Consider the following 20,964-nt stretch of genomic DNA (forward strand, 5'->3'; position numbering starts at 1 on the left):
GACGTTCTGAACGTGAAAATAAATCTTTCCTGTCTTGGTAGAAGTAACTCTAACGTGGCTTCGTATGGACGCAAATAGAGACATCTGATAATAAATCCGTAAACTAATTTTTCGAAACCAAATTCAGATTTCTGCTTTAATCTGTGCCTTTTAAGAATTGCAATTCTTAGGCAGAAATCTAAATAATTTGGTTTCGAAAAATTAGTTTTCGGATTTATTATCAGATGTCGCTATTTGCGTCCATACGAAGCCATGTTAGAGTTGCTTCTACCAAGACAGGAAATATTTATTTTCACGTTCAGAGAGTCTGTATATATCCGTTCTGAAGATCCCTTCTAGGGTGAAATACGTTTAAGAGGATATACAGACGCATTATACGTGAAATCAAATCTTAACTGTCTTTTTCCCTTAACATTCTAATAATTTAATTTTACCTTCATCATTGATAATGACAATTCAGACATATTTTAAATTAGAGGACTTCAAAATAATCTTGTTAGTAGTATTCTGAAGCTATTTTTTTTAACATCATACAGTTACTATTTTTATTGGGAATAAGCCACAATTTAAGTTTGAAATAAGTTTATTGGTGGTTTAATTTCCATTTCGGAAATCGTTATAAAAATACAAAACATTAATGAATATAAATAAAAGTCCTCCTAAAGAGGACGATTTCCGAAGTGGAAATTGAAACGTCAATAAACTTATTTTAACCTTTAATTGTGGCTTATTCCTATTTAAATAGTAATTAGCATTATTTCAAATAAAAATAATATAAAGTTTGTAAATTGTTACCAATAAATGTTTAAACTGAACATTTTTTTAAGGTTTTCGATAACTATATTTTCTTCATTTTCCGTATCAGAGCTATAAAAATCTTGAGGAGGAGGTGGTATGTTACCCTTCATTTTTCCTTAGAAACTACATGAAGGAATCTCATTGAATTCATCCATAATAGCAAAACGCTGAAAACGACAAACTTTTATTGATAATTGTGATAGTATGGTTACCAATGTTTTTGGATAAAGTTAGATCAATTATCACGTTATAAATAATATCATTTAACACAAATCACCAAATATGGGTTCAAGAAACCATTGTTGAATTCGTTTTGCATAGAAATATATATAATATATTATTGCTTACCAAAGAAATTCTTATTAGTAGGCACGTACACAGTTAACCTAACAACTGACGAAAGAACGCACGAAATGACGAAATCTACAAACATGTGAAAAATGACTGGCAACATTAGCCATTGGTTGACGTCCTCCCACAGCAAATGACCGATATCATATGCCTACACTGAACAGCTAGCCTTGTAAAGCATGGTTGCATTAACCAGTAAATGTTACTGAAATATTTTTAAATATGCCCGTTAAAGGGTTAAAGATAAGCACTTGCCGGTATTTTAACAATACATTGCTCATTGTAAATTTTAGAACTTACAAGTAAACACTCGCACATTAGTTCAGTTAAAATTATTAAAATATAAATATTAAGCAAGAGAAATTAATTTTTTTTTTACTTTTAAGGACAAAAAAAGCAAGTTCATGAGCGGAACCGAATTCAAAGTTATTCTGCACATAATATCTGAAACATTATTTGGTTAAAACATCTCATTTTTGATGTTAAAACATATTCTAATTTGTCTAGACTGAAGGTAATATTCGTTTGAATTTGCCAACGAACGATACATAGATGGAGGCAACTTTATCGGTCTTAAAATGTCTAAATTGTCCTTATGCACGAGGCAGATAAAAATAAACTATTAGACGAATTTTCAGATGCCAGGACTAAATAATTTGTTAAATTTGTATTTTCAGAACCATGAAATATCACACTATTTCGTCACATATAATCCATCTAAAGAATTGACTGCCAAAAATAAAGAATAATAAAACAGAAAACATTGTTTTAGTGCTATTTTTTGTATTGATATTATATAACGCTTTTGTTTTATATTATGTGCAAACACATAATGCACTTGCGGATCCGGACCGTTAGCACAAAGGCTCAGTAGGTGTATATTTGTTTGTATCCTCACGAACTACCGATGACCCTGTTTATAAGCAGAGTAAACAGCGGAGGTAGATACAACGTAAATTACATTTTTGTTTATTTAAACAAGGTAATCGAATGTTGATTACTTAAGAGCAATATTTTATCCAAGAATAAATAAAATTCGGAGACAATACAAAATATATTACGTCGGCATCGGAAATTATTTAAGTATATACTGTTAAAGCTTTTTGGGCAATAAAATCATGCACATTCGCAAAAATTATCGAAAGGAAATAGTACGGGAAAATTCGTTCGAAGTTAATTTTAAGAAAACGGAAGATAAGTAACTGAAGTAATAGATGATAGAAAAAGACCGTTTTGTCCTTTTTCTTAAACAGAAACATTTTTGCTTCAATACTTGTTTTACAGATGTAATCATCATCATCATCAACTAGCCTCTAACGTCCTCTGCTGAACATAGGCCTCTCGCATGTTTTTCCACTTAGTCCGATTTTGCGCCATCTGAATCCAATGTGTGGTCACTCTTTTTGTATCATCTGTCCATCTCGTTGGGGGTCGACCTCTATTTCTGTAAGCTTGTATTTGGGGTCTCCATTCCAAAATTCTTTTTGTCCACCGGTCATCAACTGATCTTGCTACATGACCTGCCCAGTTCCACTTTAGGGTTGTTATCCTTTCAATAACGTCTGCTACTCATGATCTTTTGCGTATAGTAGCATTGGGTATTCTATCACGTAGAGAAATCCCTAACATAATTCTCTCCATTGCCCTTTCCGCAAAATTCCGAGTTTTAGGGTATCTGCGCCGTAGGTCATCACTGGCAAAATACACTGATTAAATACTTTTCTTTTCAGGCACATTGGAATCTTAGACCTAAAAATATCCTTCATCTTTCCAAATGCAGCCCAAGCGAGGTTTATTCTTCTTTTCAGCTCGATTGTTTGGTTGTCTCGACTTATTCTGATCTCATGGCCCAAGTATTTATAGGAGTCAACTGGCTCAATACCTTTGACTTCTACTGAGATGTTTTTGTTGTGGACTAAATTTATCATAAATTGTGTTTTTGAAAAATTTATTTTAAGACCAACTCTTTTTGTGACAGTATGGAGCTCTTGGAACATTATCTGTGCCTGATCAAACCTGTCTACAATAAGAACGATATCATCTGCAAATTTAAGGTTATTTAAAAATTTTCCATCTACATTGATGCCTTTTTCGTTCCAATCTATTGTCTTACAAGCGTATCCTAGCAAAGTTGTAAATAATTTAGAAGACTTGTTGTCTCCTTGCCGAACGCCTCTTTCAATACGAAAGGTCCCAGTATCTTCATTATGTCTTACACAGGCTGTAGCATGCTGATAGATATATCTGATGAGGGACATTCATATTCTGTTATTAAATAAACTTCTTGGTTATTTAACACTTAAAAGAATTAAATTTTTCTCAGACATAAACTTCAAATCTCCATAATTACATTTTGTTTTGTTTACTGCCGTAAACGCAATACGTAGAATTAATTGTGGGAAGTATTGTATTTGTAACAATATGATTAATGTCAGGCATGTCTCGATGTGGAAGGGGTCCAGGGAGGAGAAGACACTCGTGGCTCCAAAACTTGCGGCAATGGTTCGGATTGTCATCTGCTGAACTATTCAGATCTGCCGTAAACAAAGTCAGAGTAGCCATGTTGATTGCCAACGTTCGGAACGGACAGGGCACATGAAGAAGAAGAATGTCTCGATGTATCTTCTTCTTCTTCTTCAAGTGCCCTGTCCGTTGCTAACGTTGGCTATCAATATGGCTATCTTTTATGCTGTTGGGTGACTTATTGAATTTCCTCTTGTTTGTCATTGATTTTATTTTTTTGTGCATATTGTAGCTGTCGTATTTCCGTTCGTATTGTTCTCGATGTATAACTCCTTCCAAAGAAACACGTTTTGGCATGTTTTTAAAAGACATTATGTACATACAAACCAAACAAGCATCTACGGGTGCTAGCACTCTTTCTAATGACAAACTAAATAATTGAATATCGTTCTGAAATAAAAAGAATATACTAATTTGAGTATTTTACATCTTTAGGTATATAGTCGACTTTCACACCACATTCGCTCAGTCTACACATTATCAATGTGAATTAAAACTTATTTTATAAACTGGATCTAATTTATTATTTTTATTATTATAAACAGAAATATAATATTCCATTGTTTCAATGTAAAGTGACCAGCAAGGAAACACATTTTATTTCGCGCCGCCAATGATCGAATTTAAAATTTCCGAGAATGCATGATAGACACGTGATTTCGGCTACCTTGACCACTTACGACTCGTGATTTGTTATTTATAGTTTCATTTAATATTTTTCAGACTATATACCTATACTATACAGGGTAGACTCTAGCCTATTGTGGGAATGAGTACTGGCAAAATATATGAGTAATATTCTCGTATGAGTGCAGGGTTATCGGGTAATACACGGTGATAAAAGAGTTGATGAACTTGCCGTAAGAGACTCTTACTTCAAGTTCAGAGCTGACCTTGGGTTTGTTTAAAATTACTATCCACGACCGGAAGACAGCCTAGATCCGAATACAGCATAACTACCACTGGGAAAGTTGATTGCATACAAAGGAGATAAGATAAGATGGGGATAAGATACACCCCTGACGGACACCTCTTTTGATCTGCACCTTTCCAGTGAGTTCATTGCCAATTTTTGCTCTTGCTGTTTGACCCCAGTATAGGTTTACCACAATTCGAATGTCCTTGTCGTCAATACCTGTCTTTCGCAGAATATCCATCAATTGTTCATTATTGACATTGTCAAATGTTTTTCTAAAATTCACAAAGCACAAATACACGTCATTATCAACGTCTCTACACTGCTGTATAAGTACAGTCGTTGGACGGTCATGCACTAATAGGACTGAAATACTGCAAAAAATAGTCATGAATCAGCTTAGAATCTTAACAAGGTTCCTTACTTGATATGCGCCATTCAAGGGGTAACTGCCTACAATGGGACTGTTTGATTAAGACGTAACCTACATACTCTGCAGTAGAAAATTTAAAGTATAATGCGCTATATCATTCAACAGGAATTGCAAAACTCTAAAATCAATAATTACAGATAATACCCAGAATCATACGATAATAAAAAAGTAAAATCTGAAGTAAATAGAGACTTCAAAGCTTTGGATGTATCGCAGAATATTGCATATTGCATGAGTAACCATCAATACCGAGATGTTAAAACGAACAAGGAAAAAGAAGGAAGTTTTAAAGAGTACCAACAAAAAAGAAAAACTTCTAGCTGGGATACACTCCAGAGAGGAGACAAATATTAATATTTTAATTTTAATTCAAATAAAAGACAAGCGAAAAAAAATCAGTAAAGAAAATATTCATTGTTAAAAAATCTGCGTCATATGTAAGCACACACTACCAATAGTTATCTATTTAGAATAATAGTCTGGAAAGTACGCATATCCTTGATGAGTGCAAAAATTTGAAAAAAAAAGACGGTATTTGAAAAAAAAACGCTCACTAGTAGAATAAACCACTTATTTTAATCTCAAAGAAAGATACTGGATATAAGACTCAGGTGTAGCAAAACAACACACACCAACAGATATCTAAATTATAAATCAAATCAATGTTAAAAATGGAATCATTAAATCCTTATAAGATAGAGTCAAAATTACTTGTTCTAACGAAAATTAGTTCTTAGAAGAGAATCATTTGTTAACATTTGTTTTATTAAAAAATAATTATTCTTTGTAGATTATAAAAAAGAATTAATAGATAACTTATAACGGGATCTTATAACATTTACAAGAAATAATACGAGAAAAATGACAATATCATACATAAAATGGTTATCGGAAAACCTGGTAATGCTATAAACGTCACATGTTTGTTATTTTTCTTGAAATAATTATTTTATTTCAATTTTTTACGATTTTATTTATTTATTAACTTTTTATTTTAATATTTTTGTTTTAAAAATAGTTGGTGCCCAACATTCTATTTACTAAATATTTTGCGGTAATCTAAATTCCAATTTTAATTTTTAATTGATATTATAATTCCTTTTATGCAGACCTCATTATGTTCTATGCGATAAACATGTATAAATTTTTATGCTCCACTTCAGTAGACAAAGTATATTAGTCAGTTGGTAACTCTTGACTTATGTCATGTTGGTCTTCACTTCTAAACCTTTTTATATTTATTTAATCTTTTTGCCAATTTGCTACTTTCTATTTAACCCGGCAACTGCGTGGTGACATTTTGTGACGGTATCTGTATGATGGAGTAATTATCATCCCATTTTTTTTATTTATAAAATTGAAAAAATATTTTATTTTTACATGCAACCTTAAGATTTGAAATCATGGTTATATTGTTATATATCATTTGTAAAATTTATATCATTTTAAAAATTCAATGATTAAAGAAAGATACTAAAATTTAGTTTATTAACCAAAATTGTTGTTACCAAAATTTTTGTTGGAGATACAAAATAAAAAAGATAGAAAATTTATAAAAAGTTACCAAGAACTTTTGTTTAATTAGCATAATTAACAATTTGTTGCACATTTAGAAAATAATATACACAATGTTAGACAAATTAAAATGTCACATTTCACACATTTCTTTTGACACTTTCTGTCCTTTCCACGGGGACACATCTGGATGTTGTTCGTTGTTTCTTGTTGGGAGGTGCTTGAGTCCTCTCCGCTGTCATTTCTTTTTAGTTTCGCCTTTTGTCTGATAGTATTCTTTGATTGTCATTTCGTTATTCAATATAAGGTTTAATTAGTGCCAAATCAACTTATTTTAAAAAAATCTGCGTTTTAGTTTTTCAGTTGGCTCAGTAAGGTTAATAAGTAACAAAGCTATTTGTTACTGCATTATTAAGAAGTGAAAAAAAAATTGTTAGAGCCCATCGCTTTCTATTACAAGACACATTATATAACGCAGACATTTCGTCAACCATATTTACGCCACCTTTTGTGGGATTATAAAAGTCTATAATCTTCGGTTAATTTGATTTGTGTTTAAACTCTGTATCATAATGAAGCGAAGAAGTTACTAACTATTCTGTTTTTCTTTAGGGCAAATACCACCAAAGAAATGTCTTTTTTTAATCCGAAAATTCGTGGTTTTGCAAAGCAAATGTTTTTAATGTTGCAGTTAGTACCACGTATTGGATTTACAAGCCTGTTTACTACATCAAACGGTCGATTACTGAATTGAAAATGTCCTTCAGACTGTGTGCTAACACATACCTCTAAATTTAAAATGTGAATGTTTTGGCATCCACTAAGGCAAATATTTTAATGCCATATTTGGACGGCTTATTGGGGATATATTGCCAAAAGGAACAACGTCTCCGAAAAGATTCTAATTTTTCGTTGATCATCAAGTATCGACTAGGAATAAAATATTATTGACAATTGGATACAAATCGATCAAAAACAATTCATATAGCTGCTAGTTTATCTTCTCTTTTTCTTCTTCCCTATTTTCGATATTATCGAATCGTAGGCACTTAAAAAGTTATACAAATCTTTGCAGGGATATTGTTAGCCCAAAAATGTCAATTCTTGTTCCATATGTAGCCCAAAGATCCGCCAGATTTAACCTATTTGCTTTATAAATGCCTAAAAAATATAATAATCCGAAAACTGCACGAATTTCTTCTGCATCCGTAGACTTGGTGATATATTTATGTTGGTCATTATGAATGTAAGCGTCTAAACTTATTTTTTTATTAGTGCATTGGACAATATCTTTTACAATAATATTATCCATGAATACATCCCAACAAGTAATGGGCAATGTGCAATGTTTTACATAATTTAGAACACCAGGAACTAGAGTAATTAAATTTTCTTGTCGTGTTCTAACCGATTTCTACGGACACTTCTTTGCCCATTTTGTTTTCCCATCCCGTCCAATAAAAAACTTAGATGGTCTTACTCTATCATCTTCAAACGTATTGTTGTCTTGAGAAGATTCTTCCGACGATGATTTACTTTCCTGATTAGAAGTTTCAGGCTAACAATTTTTCACTGATTGAAGTTGGTTTTCTAAAACATCCTAACTAAGACGAAGGCTAACCTTCTGGCTTTCATTTTCAGTTTCGCTTTGTGATCCCAACTCTGATAAGAGTTCTTGTTCTTTCTTCCAACTAAATACTGAACTTCAACTGTGTGGTGGGGTCAAAATCACCCACAAGTCCAAATAACGCGACACCACTCATTCAAATCTTATCTATATACTGAAATTTATGATGCAATACAAGGTCTGTTATATTATGGGAAAGTACTTGTGGTTAATATTGTAGTTATTTGCAATTTTTATATGACAAGGAAATATTTTAAAACGTATGCAGTCGCTTACTCAAGCTTTATTATTTTAAATCTTATGTTGCCTATGTGAGTCCATTTCAGTTTAGGTAAAGAGAAATATTATAAGACTTACTCACAATCAATTTATTTTATCACCGACGACCGGTTTCGCATTCTATAATTTTCTATGCATCCTCAGGTCAAGGGTACATGGCAAACTAAATGCTAAAATTACAATAACCCCTATTAGGATGCTGTCTTGCACAAAAAACATATAGCAGTTATGTCAATATTATATGTGTGTAATTTTTTAGTGTTTTACTTTAATTAAATAATTAATTCAATGAGATAATTAAATAAATCTTACATGCCGATACAAGGACTATTATTAAGTATTTGAGAAAAACATAGTGAAAACCCAGAAAAATTCCAAAAGTTATTTGTATTCTTAGTTATGGCATATTAACATGATATTAGGATCTTACTGAAAAAATGTTATGATAAATGCATAAATTCTTCTGTCGTATCCTTTTGCGGTTAGAATCGGAGATTTTTAACCTCTTTTTTACTTTAAATTTACGTTCAACTAAGTCATAAGTAACATTTAAAATTGAAAAACGGATAATATAAACCGTAGATATACACAAAAATCCCGAGGAGGCCAATATGTGTGTATTTAAGTCTCTAAAACACTAAATACTCGTATATTTAAAAAAACCTCGAAGTTGAAATACTTAATATTAAAATAATTTAAATTAAAACAAAAATATTGTTTTTTAATAAAAAAATTAGATTTATCTGATGATTTGCGTTACATAAACGGTGGGCTATAAAACTCAAATTTCAAATGTGAAATAAATCAACTACGAACTAATTTTCAAAAATGTTATATCTCTTTCCAAGCAATAGTTTTTATAATACAAAATCCTTCCCTGTATTTCTAGTTAATGTCAAATCAATTAATGTCCCTAATTGTCTTTTGCAGATAGGCGGCTGTGGTGGAAACGAAAGAGAGAAAGGTAAATTGGCGGGAAACGACAAACGAAAGGCGGATGACGGTGAACCGAACAAAGATATCAAAAAGGTGAGTTTTTATTGCTTTGTATGTTTTCGGTTTTGAAAGAAAAAGTCGGAGCGAAAGACTGATTGATTAAGACGTTTGGAACTTTCGGAGAACTTGGGAGTTTTTTGACAAATTAAAAGCAAGTATTCTTTTGTTGCAGTTTAACATAAATTAATGAAAGTTAAGAATATAACTCAATCTGTTATTCGGTAATCGTGATTAATATGTATTGGTACAAGAAAACACAAAGTAAACAAGTAATATTTAGCTTTTTATATCATTTAAATATTTTATGTCTTTGCTTATTATGTTATAATTTAACTTGTATATATATTGTATATATTTAATTATAATATACAATAATACAATAATTTTGGCAGAAACAATTACCTTTCTGCGCTTTTTATAGACGTAGAAAGTGCGTATGATAATATTTGCCTCCCCATTTTAAGAGATAAGATGTTGAAATTATTTCATATTCCAAATCAGGTAGTCAACATGATTATTAAATTCTATACTAATAGAAAAATATTTTTAAGAAATTTGGATAACACAGTTGTTGGTCCAAGAATTAACAACAACGGACTTCCACACGGCTCAGTTTTAAGCCCTGTTCTCTTTAATTTGTATACTGCCGATTTACATAACATAAGTTTTAATCACATTCCGTATAAAATAGTACAGTATGCAGATGACCTCTGAATATATACTGAAAATAAGAAATTTAATACCACTATGGCTTCTCTCAAAGACATCTTTGGTGTTGTTCATGAATGGTTAACATTAAATGGTTTTTAGATTTCATACTCCAAGTCTGAAGTTTGTGTTTTCAGTAGACACAACATACCTAAATTAAGTCACATTGTCCTAGGTTCTTATAATTTTTACATTAAAGACTCCGTTAAATATCTTGGCATGGTACTTGATAGGAAATTGACATGGAAAATGCATATTAATTACATGTTAGACCGATGTATTAAGGGTTTAAATTTTTAAAAAATTGTTACTAAGACTTGGTGGGGTGCTGGCGTTGAAACCGCCTTACTATTCTATCGTGCCTATATCAGGTCCATATTGGATTATGGATGTATCTTGTACGGCTCTTCTAGTTCACAGATCTTAAACAAAATAGATATCTTGCAGAACTCAGTCCTACGTGTATGTCTTGGTGCCATGAAAACAACTCCAGTCGAACCTCTTCATGTAGAAGCTATTGAGCCTCATTTAAATCACAGAAGGCAGTTCCTTGCAGACAAATTTCTTCTTAAAATATCCAGAACCAACAGTAATCTATATTCAAATATAGTAGTATTAAATGAACAAGACCTGACAAGTAAATATTGGTCGAAGAAAAATTCTCCACTACTGTGTATAGCACTTCAATCTAATCAAGATATCCTTAGTGATTTATATAATACCAGCTCAACTTTGTTAGATCTTTATGATTACAATTAATTGTTTTTAAATATAAAGATTGTAAAACCTTCATATAGTGATAATTTTCACATTAACATTAACTTATTATACTCAATACTTGCAAGCTTCGAGGAATATGTGGCAATATACACCGATGCTTCGAAGTCCAAGGATGGTGTGGGATGTGCTTTTTATATTCCCTCCAAAAATATTAATTATTCCTACAAACTGGATAACATATTTTCTATATTTATTGCTGAAGCTATTGCAATCTACGAAGCGTTGACATTTTTATCACAGTCTACAATTGATTCTGCAATAATTATATCGGACTCCCTGTCTGTTTTAAATTCCTTGGTTTTGGCTGAATACCCAAGTTACTCCTCTAATTATATCATAATATGCAATTAAAAAAGGATTTTAGAACTGCAAAAGGTTAACAAAAACATTAATTTTGTATGGGTTAAAGCACATGTCAGTCTCGAACATAACGAGTATGTGGATATGCTGGCAAAAAAAGTGTAAAAAATGGTTTGACCAATAAACTACCTGTAAGTTTTTGTGATGCAGTAGTTTATATTAGAATGAAATATCTCAATATTTGGAACGAATGTTGGTCACAACATACTTATACCAACCCTTCTAGATACTGCAGTATACAAAATCAAATACCGAATAAAACGTGGTTCTAGCCATATAATTATTTAAGAAAATATAACACCACTGTAACACGTCTTAGATTTGGCCACGCCTGTTATCCCACACATCTACATAAAATTCATGTTCTCGAAAATGATCTTTGTCAAAATCAATTTATTCAACAATTACATGATCTTAATGTACAGGCCCCGTTTAATATCCTTAGTCTCTTAGCTAACGAGGATGAGAGAATTTATAATGCATTGGTAAAATTTCTGTCAAGTACCAAAATAGTCTTGTAGTATCTACTATCAAAAAAATATATGTATATGCAAAATTGTGGTGAGCAACTTGGATAGTCCATAGCAAAGCAGCTGTGGGATTAAGTAGATAGCTGCTCAAGAGTTTGCTGTGGAACTCTGAGAACCTCATCATCTTGTTTGTATGTAAATATAGATAAAAAGGAGATAATACAAAAAAAGTGATTTAAATTATATTATGTGTACCGTTTTTTTGAACACACTGATGATGTTGAAAAGATGCTATATTTAATTTGTATCTTATTTTAATTTTAGTTCTTAAAGCATATTATTCACCTCTTCGTTATTGATATTTTATGGACTTTACGATCATAAAATGTATATGTTTAAGGTATTAGTCATGTTGTAACTCGCTGATTGACACCTAGTCTATGCCAATAAAAAAATTATTGTATCAGTGGAATACCATGTACAATGAATTTGGTACAGGAGACTACTAGAAATTGAAAATTTAGAACAAAACTTTTGCAGATTCGAGTTGTTGTTACAAAACAAATTTGCAAAGTTGCTTAAACTATATTACAATTGAATTATTTTAATGAATATTCAAATTTTCAATTACTACCAACAGAACAGAATGTAGAACAATAACTCTGATAAAAATACTCAAATAAATTTCAACTTTAAGGTAGATGTGGGACGCTTTTGCTTTAAAAATTCTTCTTCTTGTTAATCTTTTTCTGCTTCTTGTTCTTCTTGAATTTTTGTGTAGACATGACTTTGTTTTTTAATGTTTTTGTTTGTTAAAGTTGTCGTTTCATCGTTTTTGTGGTCTTCTTCCTATTCGGGAACCATTGCTCACCGTTTTTACTACTCTATTTGTTTTAATTCTACTTAAATGTCGTTCCATTCTACATCTGTAGTTTGCATCTAGCTCTATCATATAGTGTCTTACCATAAACTTTTCCAAGGAACTCAATTTTTCTGCTGTTTCTAGCATCATTTTTTTTTCTTTCTATACCGAGTCGTGTTTCTGCCGTGTATGTCATTATAGATCTTGTGGTCTGGTAAATTTTGCATTTCATTTCTTTCCTGATATTTTTATTCGCCCATATTGTTTCATCCGGGCATCCTGCAGCTTTGTTTGCGCTATTCACATAATCTTCTAGTTCTGTTTCAAGCTTTTCGTAGACAGTGTGATGCACAGATAATAAAATTCTAAATTGTTTGACAGAGTTTCTGTCAGGTATATATAGTTGCTAAAGCTTAAGTTTTAAATCATTTCCATTTTGAGAGATTGGTATTGCGTCGTCTGCATCTTCTCAGGTCTTTCAGCCACGGGTTCTGGCGTCTTCCTACTGATCTTTTGCCCTGTACTTTTCCTTTCAGTATAACTTTAAGTAATTCATATCTTTCGCCTCTCAACACATGACTCAAGTATTGCATTTTCCTCTCTTTGATTATTCTTAATAATTCGTCTGCATAGCAGATTATTTTAAGTTATTTTTCTCCCATTTGGTATCCTTTTTTTGTTCTTACTTTTTATATTATTTCATATAGTCTTATTTTATTTCCAGTCTTAATTGGGTCGGTCTCCTACTTTTACTTTTATTTTATTGTTTCAGTATCTATATATTTTTGATCATTATTTTGATTACTACTAGAGGTATCTCTCTTGCATGAAATAAGTGGATAACGTCCTTTAATATTACCATGCCAAACACCTTTTTAGGTCCACAATACATAAATATTCCGGTTTGGAGTATTCTAGTGATTTCTCTTGCACTTTCAAAATTGAACATATAAATTTGAAAGAAGATCTTTCGTCATGTCATGCATTTGTATTTTAATAACCTTTCTCAAATATTTATCTTAATGTTAAAATTTTCTGTATGCAGTGATTATATTTTTTCAGTCATTTCTGTTATTCATATTTATGATGTCTGTCTCAGTAAAAGTACTTACCAATCTACAGAATGTTTTCAATTCTTTACAGTTTGTACCAAGAGCCTTTACTTCAAAACTCTTGTTTCACTTATTGCAAATTCGTTTAAACTTATTCATGAACAAATTCAATGACTGTCTCTTCTTGCATAACGCGTAGTATGCAGGAAAAATTTTCGTTTTATTTTACATATACAAAACCAAAAATAATAAAAATAATGATAAAATAAAAGAGAAGTTGTAATGGAAGAAAAATTGGTAATAGTGATGAGAAATTGAATATTACAAATTCAAGAAAAGTCTATCATGTTAAGAAAAGACCGTCTAGTAAATTTTGCATTTCATTTCTTTCTTGATATTTTTATTTTTCCATATTGTTTTATTCGGGCATCCTGCATCTTTGTTTGCTCTATTCACTTGATCTTATACTTCAGTTTTGAGCTTATTCAACATAAAAGACTATATTCAAGCAAAACAAGATCAGGAAGGAGACAATTCTCTTGACTAGAATGTACAGTAGCAGATAGGTTATATAGACACAAACTAACTGTTTAAAGAGCAAGTTACAAAGAACAATTTGCCAACGAAAGTTAGTTGTCAAGGATAGTAAACGATTTTAATTAGAAACTTTACTAAAATATCGCCAAAAAATTTTAACTTCATATTTTATAGTTAAATTAAGCTCCAAAACGAATTAGTCAAAAAACATACTGTTTTTATCTTGGTCATATTTACTAGAAGTCAAAAAAACTCTTATAGAATCATACCCTGTAATACAGAAAGTACTAAAAGAAAAATGCTTTTCAGATATAGATCCAGTATATAGTATAAATGTTTACAACACCCATCCAATTAACTCAACAACCGATCAAAAATTAACAATACATATTTACAAAATTACTCTGATTCGCAGAGATTGTGTTTTCAAAATTAGGATGAGTTTGTTTAAAGTAATATCAAAAAAGTTAACATATTGTATAACATACTCCCCTTGTCGCATAAATAGACTCTTTAAAATTTTTTAAGGCGCCTCACCTTCAATACATGCTCATCTTTCACTACTTCGTGGCGGTACTTTCGTGACGTCGTGTCGTTACGCTACTTTCGTGACGCTGGTCTTAGCATTTAACTATAGAGAAAAAGTAATACAACGTCGGTATAGAAGCTTCGCTTCAAAAGTATCTCTCCAGCTGTCGTTATATTATACGGAGTAAATTATATGTATGGAACGCCGCAATTATCTCGGAAACATCGCCACATTTTAAAAGATTTTGATGTGTAAAGGTATTGTAATGCAGCTGATATTATGGTGGTATTTACATTGTTGTCAGATGTTCTGTTTTTCTGGATATCTAATGGACTTTTCTTAGAACACTGTATACTTTTGTCTTTTAAAGTCCTTACGAAATACTAATTATTTTACCGAAGTTAAAATAATAGAGTTACATGAATTAACTCGTAATTTGAATAATCTTCAATAATTACTTGGATTTGGAAATTTTCTCTCAATAGAAAAGGGACCAATTATTTTGTCGCCAATTATTCCAGCCCATACATTAGGTTTGTCTGAATACTGTGTGTGGTACTCATGCATCCAACGAAGAATTGTTATATAACCAGTATCTACAATTATGTCTATATACATTTCCATTAATTAAAAAAAAGGCCTGGCACTGCAAAACATAAAATTACTTTGGATCATAAATTTTGAATAATTTCGATTGTTACATTTTCCCAGAATTACGTTTTCAAACTATTTACGTCTATCAAAATCATCATCTGACAACTCTAGAACTAATCTTATTTTGTATGAATGAGGTTTTTTTCTTATGATTTACTATGAAATTACTAATAGGAAAAATTTTACTACCATTATGGCATATGGTTTCCTTTTTAAAGACGAATCACATACTATGATTTTTTCTGACGGATATTCGCAAGTTAAAGTTGATTTCATGTTATCGAATGAATTATCTTACAATAAAGTCACCCCAGGAACACAACTCTTTAAAGTAGTCTGCTTTAAAATGTATTTTATATGTCGGAATTATCAATATAAATGATTCAGATAAAATTAAATTATTAGAAGAATTTTTCGCCAAGTAACAAAAAACAAAATTTGTTTCATTTATTAATGTTTTATTTTGAGAATGATTTCCGAAGTGGAAATTGAAACGTCAATAAACTTATTTTAAACCTTAATTGTGGTTTATTCCCATTAAAATAGTAATTGCTTTAAGATGCCACAAGAAAATAGCTTCAGAACAATATGTTATTGTGCTTCTAAGCTTATCTCTTTACCTTTATACAAGTCAAGGTTGGTTTTAACCAAATTTGATATTAAATGAACCTTAAATTTTTCCCTTAATGATATTTTCAACCTTAACAAGATTTTCTATTTTCCACACATCACGGCCTTGTATACAATTTGCTGATATTAATATTATAAACAGATGTTTTGAACAAACAGCCACAGGCAGGTAACCAACTCTCTCTAAACATCTAGCAAACTTCCAGGCGCGTAATACGGGAGATTACCGATTCTTACCAACCGAATTTAAGTTCCGCATGACAGATTTCTAGTCACAGCGATTGTATTTTCATTGTGGGAAACTCACGGACTTACGATCGCGGTGCGGGTGTTTTCTTTTTCCTATCATAAGCGCGCCGAAAGGGAACCTAACGCTATTTGGGTTTGATTTACACCAGCAGTGGCGGCCCCGGCAGAATAAATGAGCCTGTGATGGTTGACTGTGAGTTAAAATATCTTACTATGCTTGTTCGTATATATATATATATATATATATATATATATATATAGATATATTACTGTCATCACTCCAGGGGAAATATGAACTTCATAGAAAAATAAAACGTACTCACCAATATTTTTTAACGTCATCTAATTTAGAGTTTTTAACTTTTTCAGCAATATTTGTTCCAAGATAACCTGAGGCAAGTTTTCCATTAAATTCGCTTTCTTCTTTCATCTTTTGCAACTTATTTATTTCATGACCTGATGAATCTCTGCCTAGTGGAAAGTGGTCGTCCAAACAATGTTCTTTCCTGAATCATCTACCATTTCTGGCTCAACAGCTTGATGAGGTGTGAAAGTATATGATTCAGTTAGAAGAAGTAGTTTCTTTCCACGTGTCTTAAACTGTGTGGCTTTCTGTCTTTTATCTTCTAAATACCAAATAAAAATGTTTTCGATATCCGACGAATTTGATTTATTATTATTTGTTGCATCAGTATCAGTTATCACCTTAGACTTTTTAGGTGTTTTTGTGGTGTTACATCGCAAGAAATAATACCACATTTCCTAAATCCCAACTTTAATATCTCATCGCTATTCTTTGGTATTTTTTCGATTAATGACTTAATGACTTTCGATTAATTTTTTCTCAAGTACATTTGATCTACATTCTACATGAGTTTCCTTAGATTCAGATAAAATTTCCCTTCAGGCCCTTGTCATTGGGACATATAATGCGACATCTAACGGCTATGTAACGTGAGTGCTATTCGGAGGCAAACATATAAAATAAATGTCGTGTTTTCGACACATATCCAGGGTTTCAACATTAATATGAGAAGACAAATTGTCTCCCAAAAAGACCTTCGGTCCCTGATTTTTTTATACCTGAGCAATAGAATAGTGTAAAACCAATTTGCAAATGTCTGTGATTTGAACCAACCTGATGCAGTATTTGCGTAACGCGTACCAGGGGGGCATTTTCAGTTTAGGTCTCCCACAAATGCTTGTATGTGTACACCACATAATTAGGTAATAAGGTAACTGTACTTTTTACCGACCATTTCTTATTACCGACCGCAATGAATTTTTTCAGTATTAGACGCATTATGAAAAGTCCATATAACTACTGAAACTTTTAACAGTTTCTTTTTATAAAACATAGATATGCCAACATTACAAACATAATTCAGCCGCTGACTAATGCCAAATTTGACAAATTTTAACGGATTTCGCAGTGGTGCTGCAAGACTCCATAAGGCAGATTATAAGAATCATTGTGCATGTGTGTTGGCATTATTAAGCGTTTGTTAATATATCAAGATTAGTATTGCCCTTTTATAACAAGAAATAGCACAAAACCACATTTTTTTTTAAGATTTAATGTGTTCGTTGGTTAACTATTTTCTCTAATTAAAATTTATTTACAATTAAAGAACGGTCGGTAAAAGGTGCTTTAAAACTTAAAATTAACCCTTTACCCGCCGGGCGGTCGGAATGAGGGAAATGTAGTCATTGAAAATTGTGAAATTTTAAAACTATTTTAGCATACAATTATTTATAATATTTTTTTTTTCTTAAAGGTAATAAACAAACGATTCACTTGAGCATTTACCGACCGAGTAGATTGTAATTTTCAATTAAACGAAGTAATGTGAAAGTTGAACAAAATTGTATTTTATTGGAAGAATTACATCGAATAGAATAATATATTTAGTGTCATATTTCCAAAAGCCTGTTCTTTAACGGGAAACGATAATCATATTTATGGTACTTCATTGTTTTAAACGTGAATGAAATATATGAATTTTAAAATATTCAAAAGTAGTCTCCTAAAATAATATTTTTTTCACGGTCGGTGACAGAGTACAAAAAATATATATTGTGACCTATTACCAACCGAAAATATTATGAACGTTTTCTTCCAGATTCAAGAAAAACTTTAAGCTCTGTCTGAAAAACGAAAAAACTATACCAATGAAATTCTTTAGCAAGCATTGGATTCAATTCGAGATGGAATGTCGTTTGTAAAAGCATGGAGAAGCAAAAGTACCCTAGTTAATAAACTTCATAACAAATATGAAGAAGTTGCTACTACTGCGGCCCACTGTGTCCTGACTGCAGCTGGAGAACAATGCATAGTAGATTGGATCCTATATTTAGAAACTGTTGGTTTTCCTGTAACAAAAAATCAACTGTTGGGGTGTGTTGCAGAGAACTAGTTCGCCGTCTAGAACGAGCAAATAAATTTAAAGCCGGAATTCCAGGTCGTCATTGGTACGAAAATTTTTTCGCCAGCTCTCTCATCGAGTACGTCACAATCTGACCAAACTTCGGGCAAATATAACAGAAAAAGTGTAAGAGGTTGGTTTGATAGAGTTTCAGACTATTTAAAAACAAATAATTTGGAGAAAGTTCTATCATACCCAAAAAGAATTTTTACTTGCGACGAATCAGCTTTTTTTCTTTCACCTAAAGAAAAATGTGTAATCGGAAGAAAAGGTTCGAAAAAAGTTTATACCAGAATAACTAGAAAGATTGCCTCATGGTACTTTTGACAGTTTCGGCAGAAGGACAAGTTGTGAAACCTATTGTTCTTTTTCCCTATAAAAGAGCACCAGCCAGTATTCATTTGAAAATGCCTCTGGGCTGGGTATTAGCCATTCAGACTACGGGTGGATGACTGGAGAATGTTTTTATGAATTCATTACGAATGTATTCTATAAAAAATGGATTGTTGAAAAGAACGTCCCTTTAACTGTTGTGCTTTTTCTAGATGGCCATTCTTCACATTTAACGCTTCATCTAACTGAGTTCTGCAAAAGCAAAGGTATAATACTAATTGCTCTTCTGCCTAACTCCATACATCTATTGCAACCACTAGATATTGCTATTTTTAGGCCTCTTAAACTTTCCTGGAAAAACAGGATCCATAATTGGCGTATTAAGAATAATAGCAAAAAACTAAAACGGGAAGATTTTGCAGCGGGAGAATAGGCTGTGGTTATTTATGAAGGAGAGTACTTTCCTGGAATAAGTCTTGGCTTTGACGGTACGGGATTCGAAGTGAAGACTATGATAAGAAGTGGTACACATTGGAAATGTCCTGAGAAAGAGGATATTTTATCATATTCAAAAAATGAAATATTTTCAAAAATTAATCCTCCAAAACCCGTGAATAAATGGGGCATCTATGCAATTCCGGGGATGGATGCAATAAAAAATATAATAATAAAAAAATAAAATGATTTAATACCAAAGTTGAATCTATAATACAGGCCCAATACATTATGTAACTTTTTATTTGTTGTATTATGAATTTATTTAATATTTTTAAAAATATTAAAATCTTCAACTGCGTTTGTTTTTTCAATTGAGCCAGTAGATACGATTATTTTTAAATAAATAAGTTAATATAATGTTGTTAATTACTTAAATAAGTAGTCCCCCAAGAAGGTCGCTGATAGGATTAAAATGTCCGATAATTAGGTGCTTGTGGTCGGTAGTAGCAAAAAAATCGGTCGGTGATGAGTATTTTTCAAGCCGGCCGGTAAAGGGAGTATTTTAATGAAATTGTACATAATTATTAAAAAATTTAAAAAAGAATTAAACTGTGATAATATTATTTTTTCTATATTACTAGCTGAATCGACTAGATTAAAACTTATCTTTAAAAATTATGCAAAGAAAAATAAAAATGTATTCTTCTTATTATTAAATCTGCTTATAAGGAAAACCTTAAGTGGTCGGTAAAAGGTACAGTTACCTTAACTCACCAATTGCACTTCCACATATCATAAGAGAAATGCTAGTCTTTGAAGAGTTACAAATTCTTTGAGGATATATTTAACCCCACATTTAGTTAATACCTTTTTTTTGTCCGGGATTATTTGTTAGGTTAATTTCGCCATAATTAAAAATGGCATATGGCTCTACAGCAGATAATGTTTGTTTTAAATGTTCTATGTATTCAGTCATTTGGTCTGTATTGAGTGTTGTTCTACTTCCTTTTATGTTTAAGGCTATCCTTTCAGTAAGGTCCTTATGATGACTTAAAAATGATTTAACCTAATCCATACTTGGAGTATTATCCTTAAAACGAGTTATTCTTCTTCCTTTGCGATTTAAATAAGTCTTGATTATTTGTCGCATTCCAGTAACAGTAAAACCAGCATAACTAAGACTATGAATGCATTTTACGAAGCATATTTCCTCTTCATAAGAGAATATTGATGGGTATCCAGGTTTTCTAGCGTATACTCCTTTTAATCTGTAAAAAACAGTTTTCCTTGGAATGTTAAAGGATTCAGCGGCAACTCTTGTACTCATGCCATCTTTTATTGCTTACAAACATGCCTTCAAATCTTCTTCTGAGTAGTCTGCATATTTGAGAGATCCCAGTTTCCTTTTAAAATTTCTTTGCATTTCCTGAAAACCATTTTCCTTTTTAACTTTTACTCTTGGGGATACTTTGTACCACTTTCAAGTTGGCGGTGCTAA

The 20,964-nt window shown here is 31.6% G+C and overlaps 1 protein-coding gene across 4 annotated transcripts in view; it reads left to right on the forward strand.

Annotated features, from left to right (window-relative positions):
* LOC140434400 (pseudouridylate synthase RPUSD2-like) overlaps positions 1 to 20,964 on the forward strand; it is a 927,331-nt gene that overhangs the window by 552,291 nt on the left and 354,076 nt on the right. For all 4 annotated transcript variants that reach the window (XM_072522617.1, XM_072522616.1, XM_072522618.1 and 1 more), the window contains one exon: positions 9,373 to 9,471. In XM_072522617.1, coding sequence (XP_072378718.1) covers positions 9,373 to 9,471 — 99 coding nt within the window. The remainder of the gene's footprint in view (positions 1 to 9,372; positions 9,472 to 20,964) is intronic.

Source organism: Diabrotica undecimpunctata, chromosome 2 (genome assembly GCF_040954645.1).
Source record: "Diabrotica undecimpunctata isolate CICGRU chromosome 2, icDiaUnde3, whole genome shotgun sequence".
NCBI lineage: Eukaryota > Metazoa > Arthropoda > Insecta > Coleoptera > Chrysomelidae > Diabrotica > Diabrotica undecimpunctata.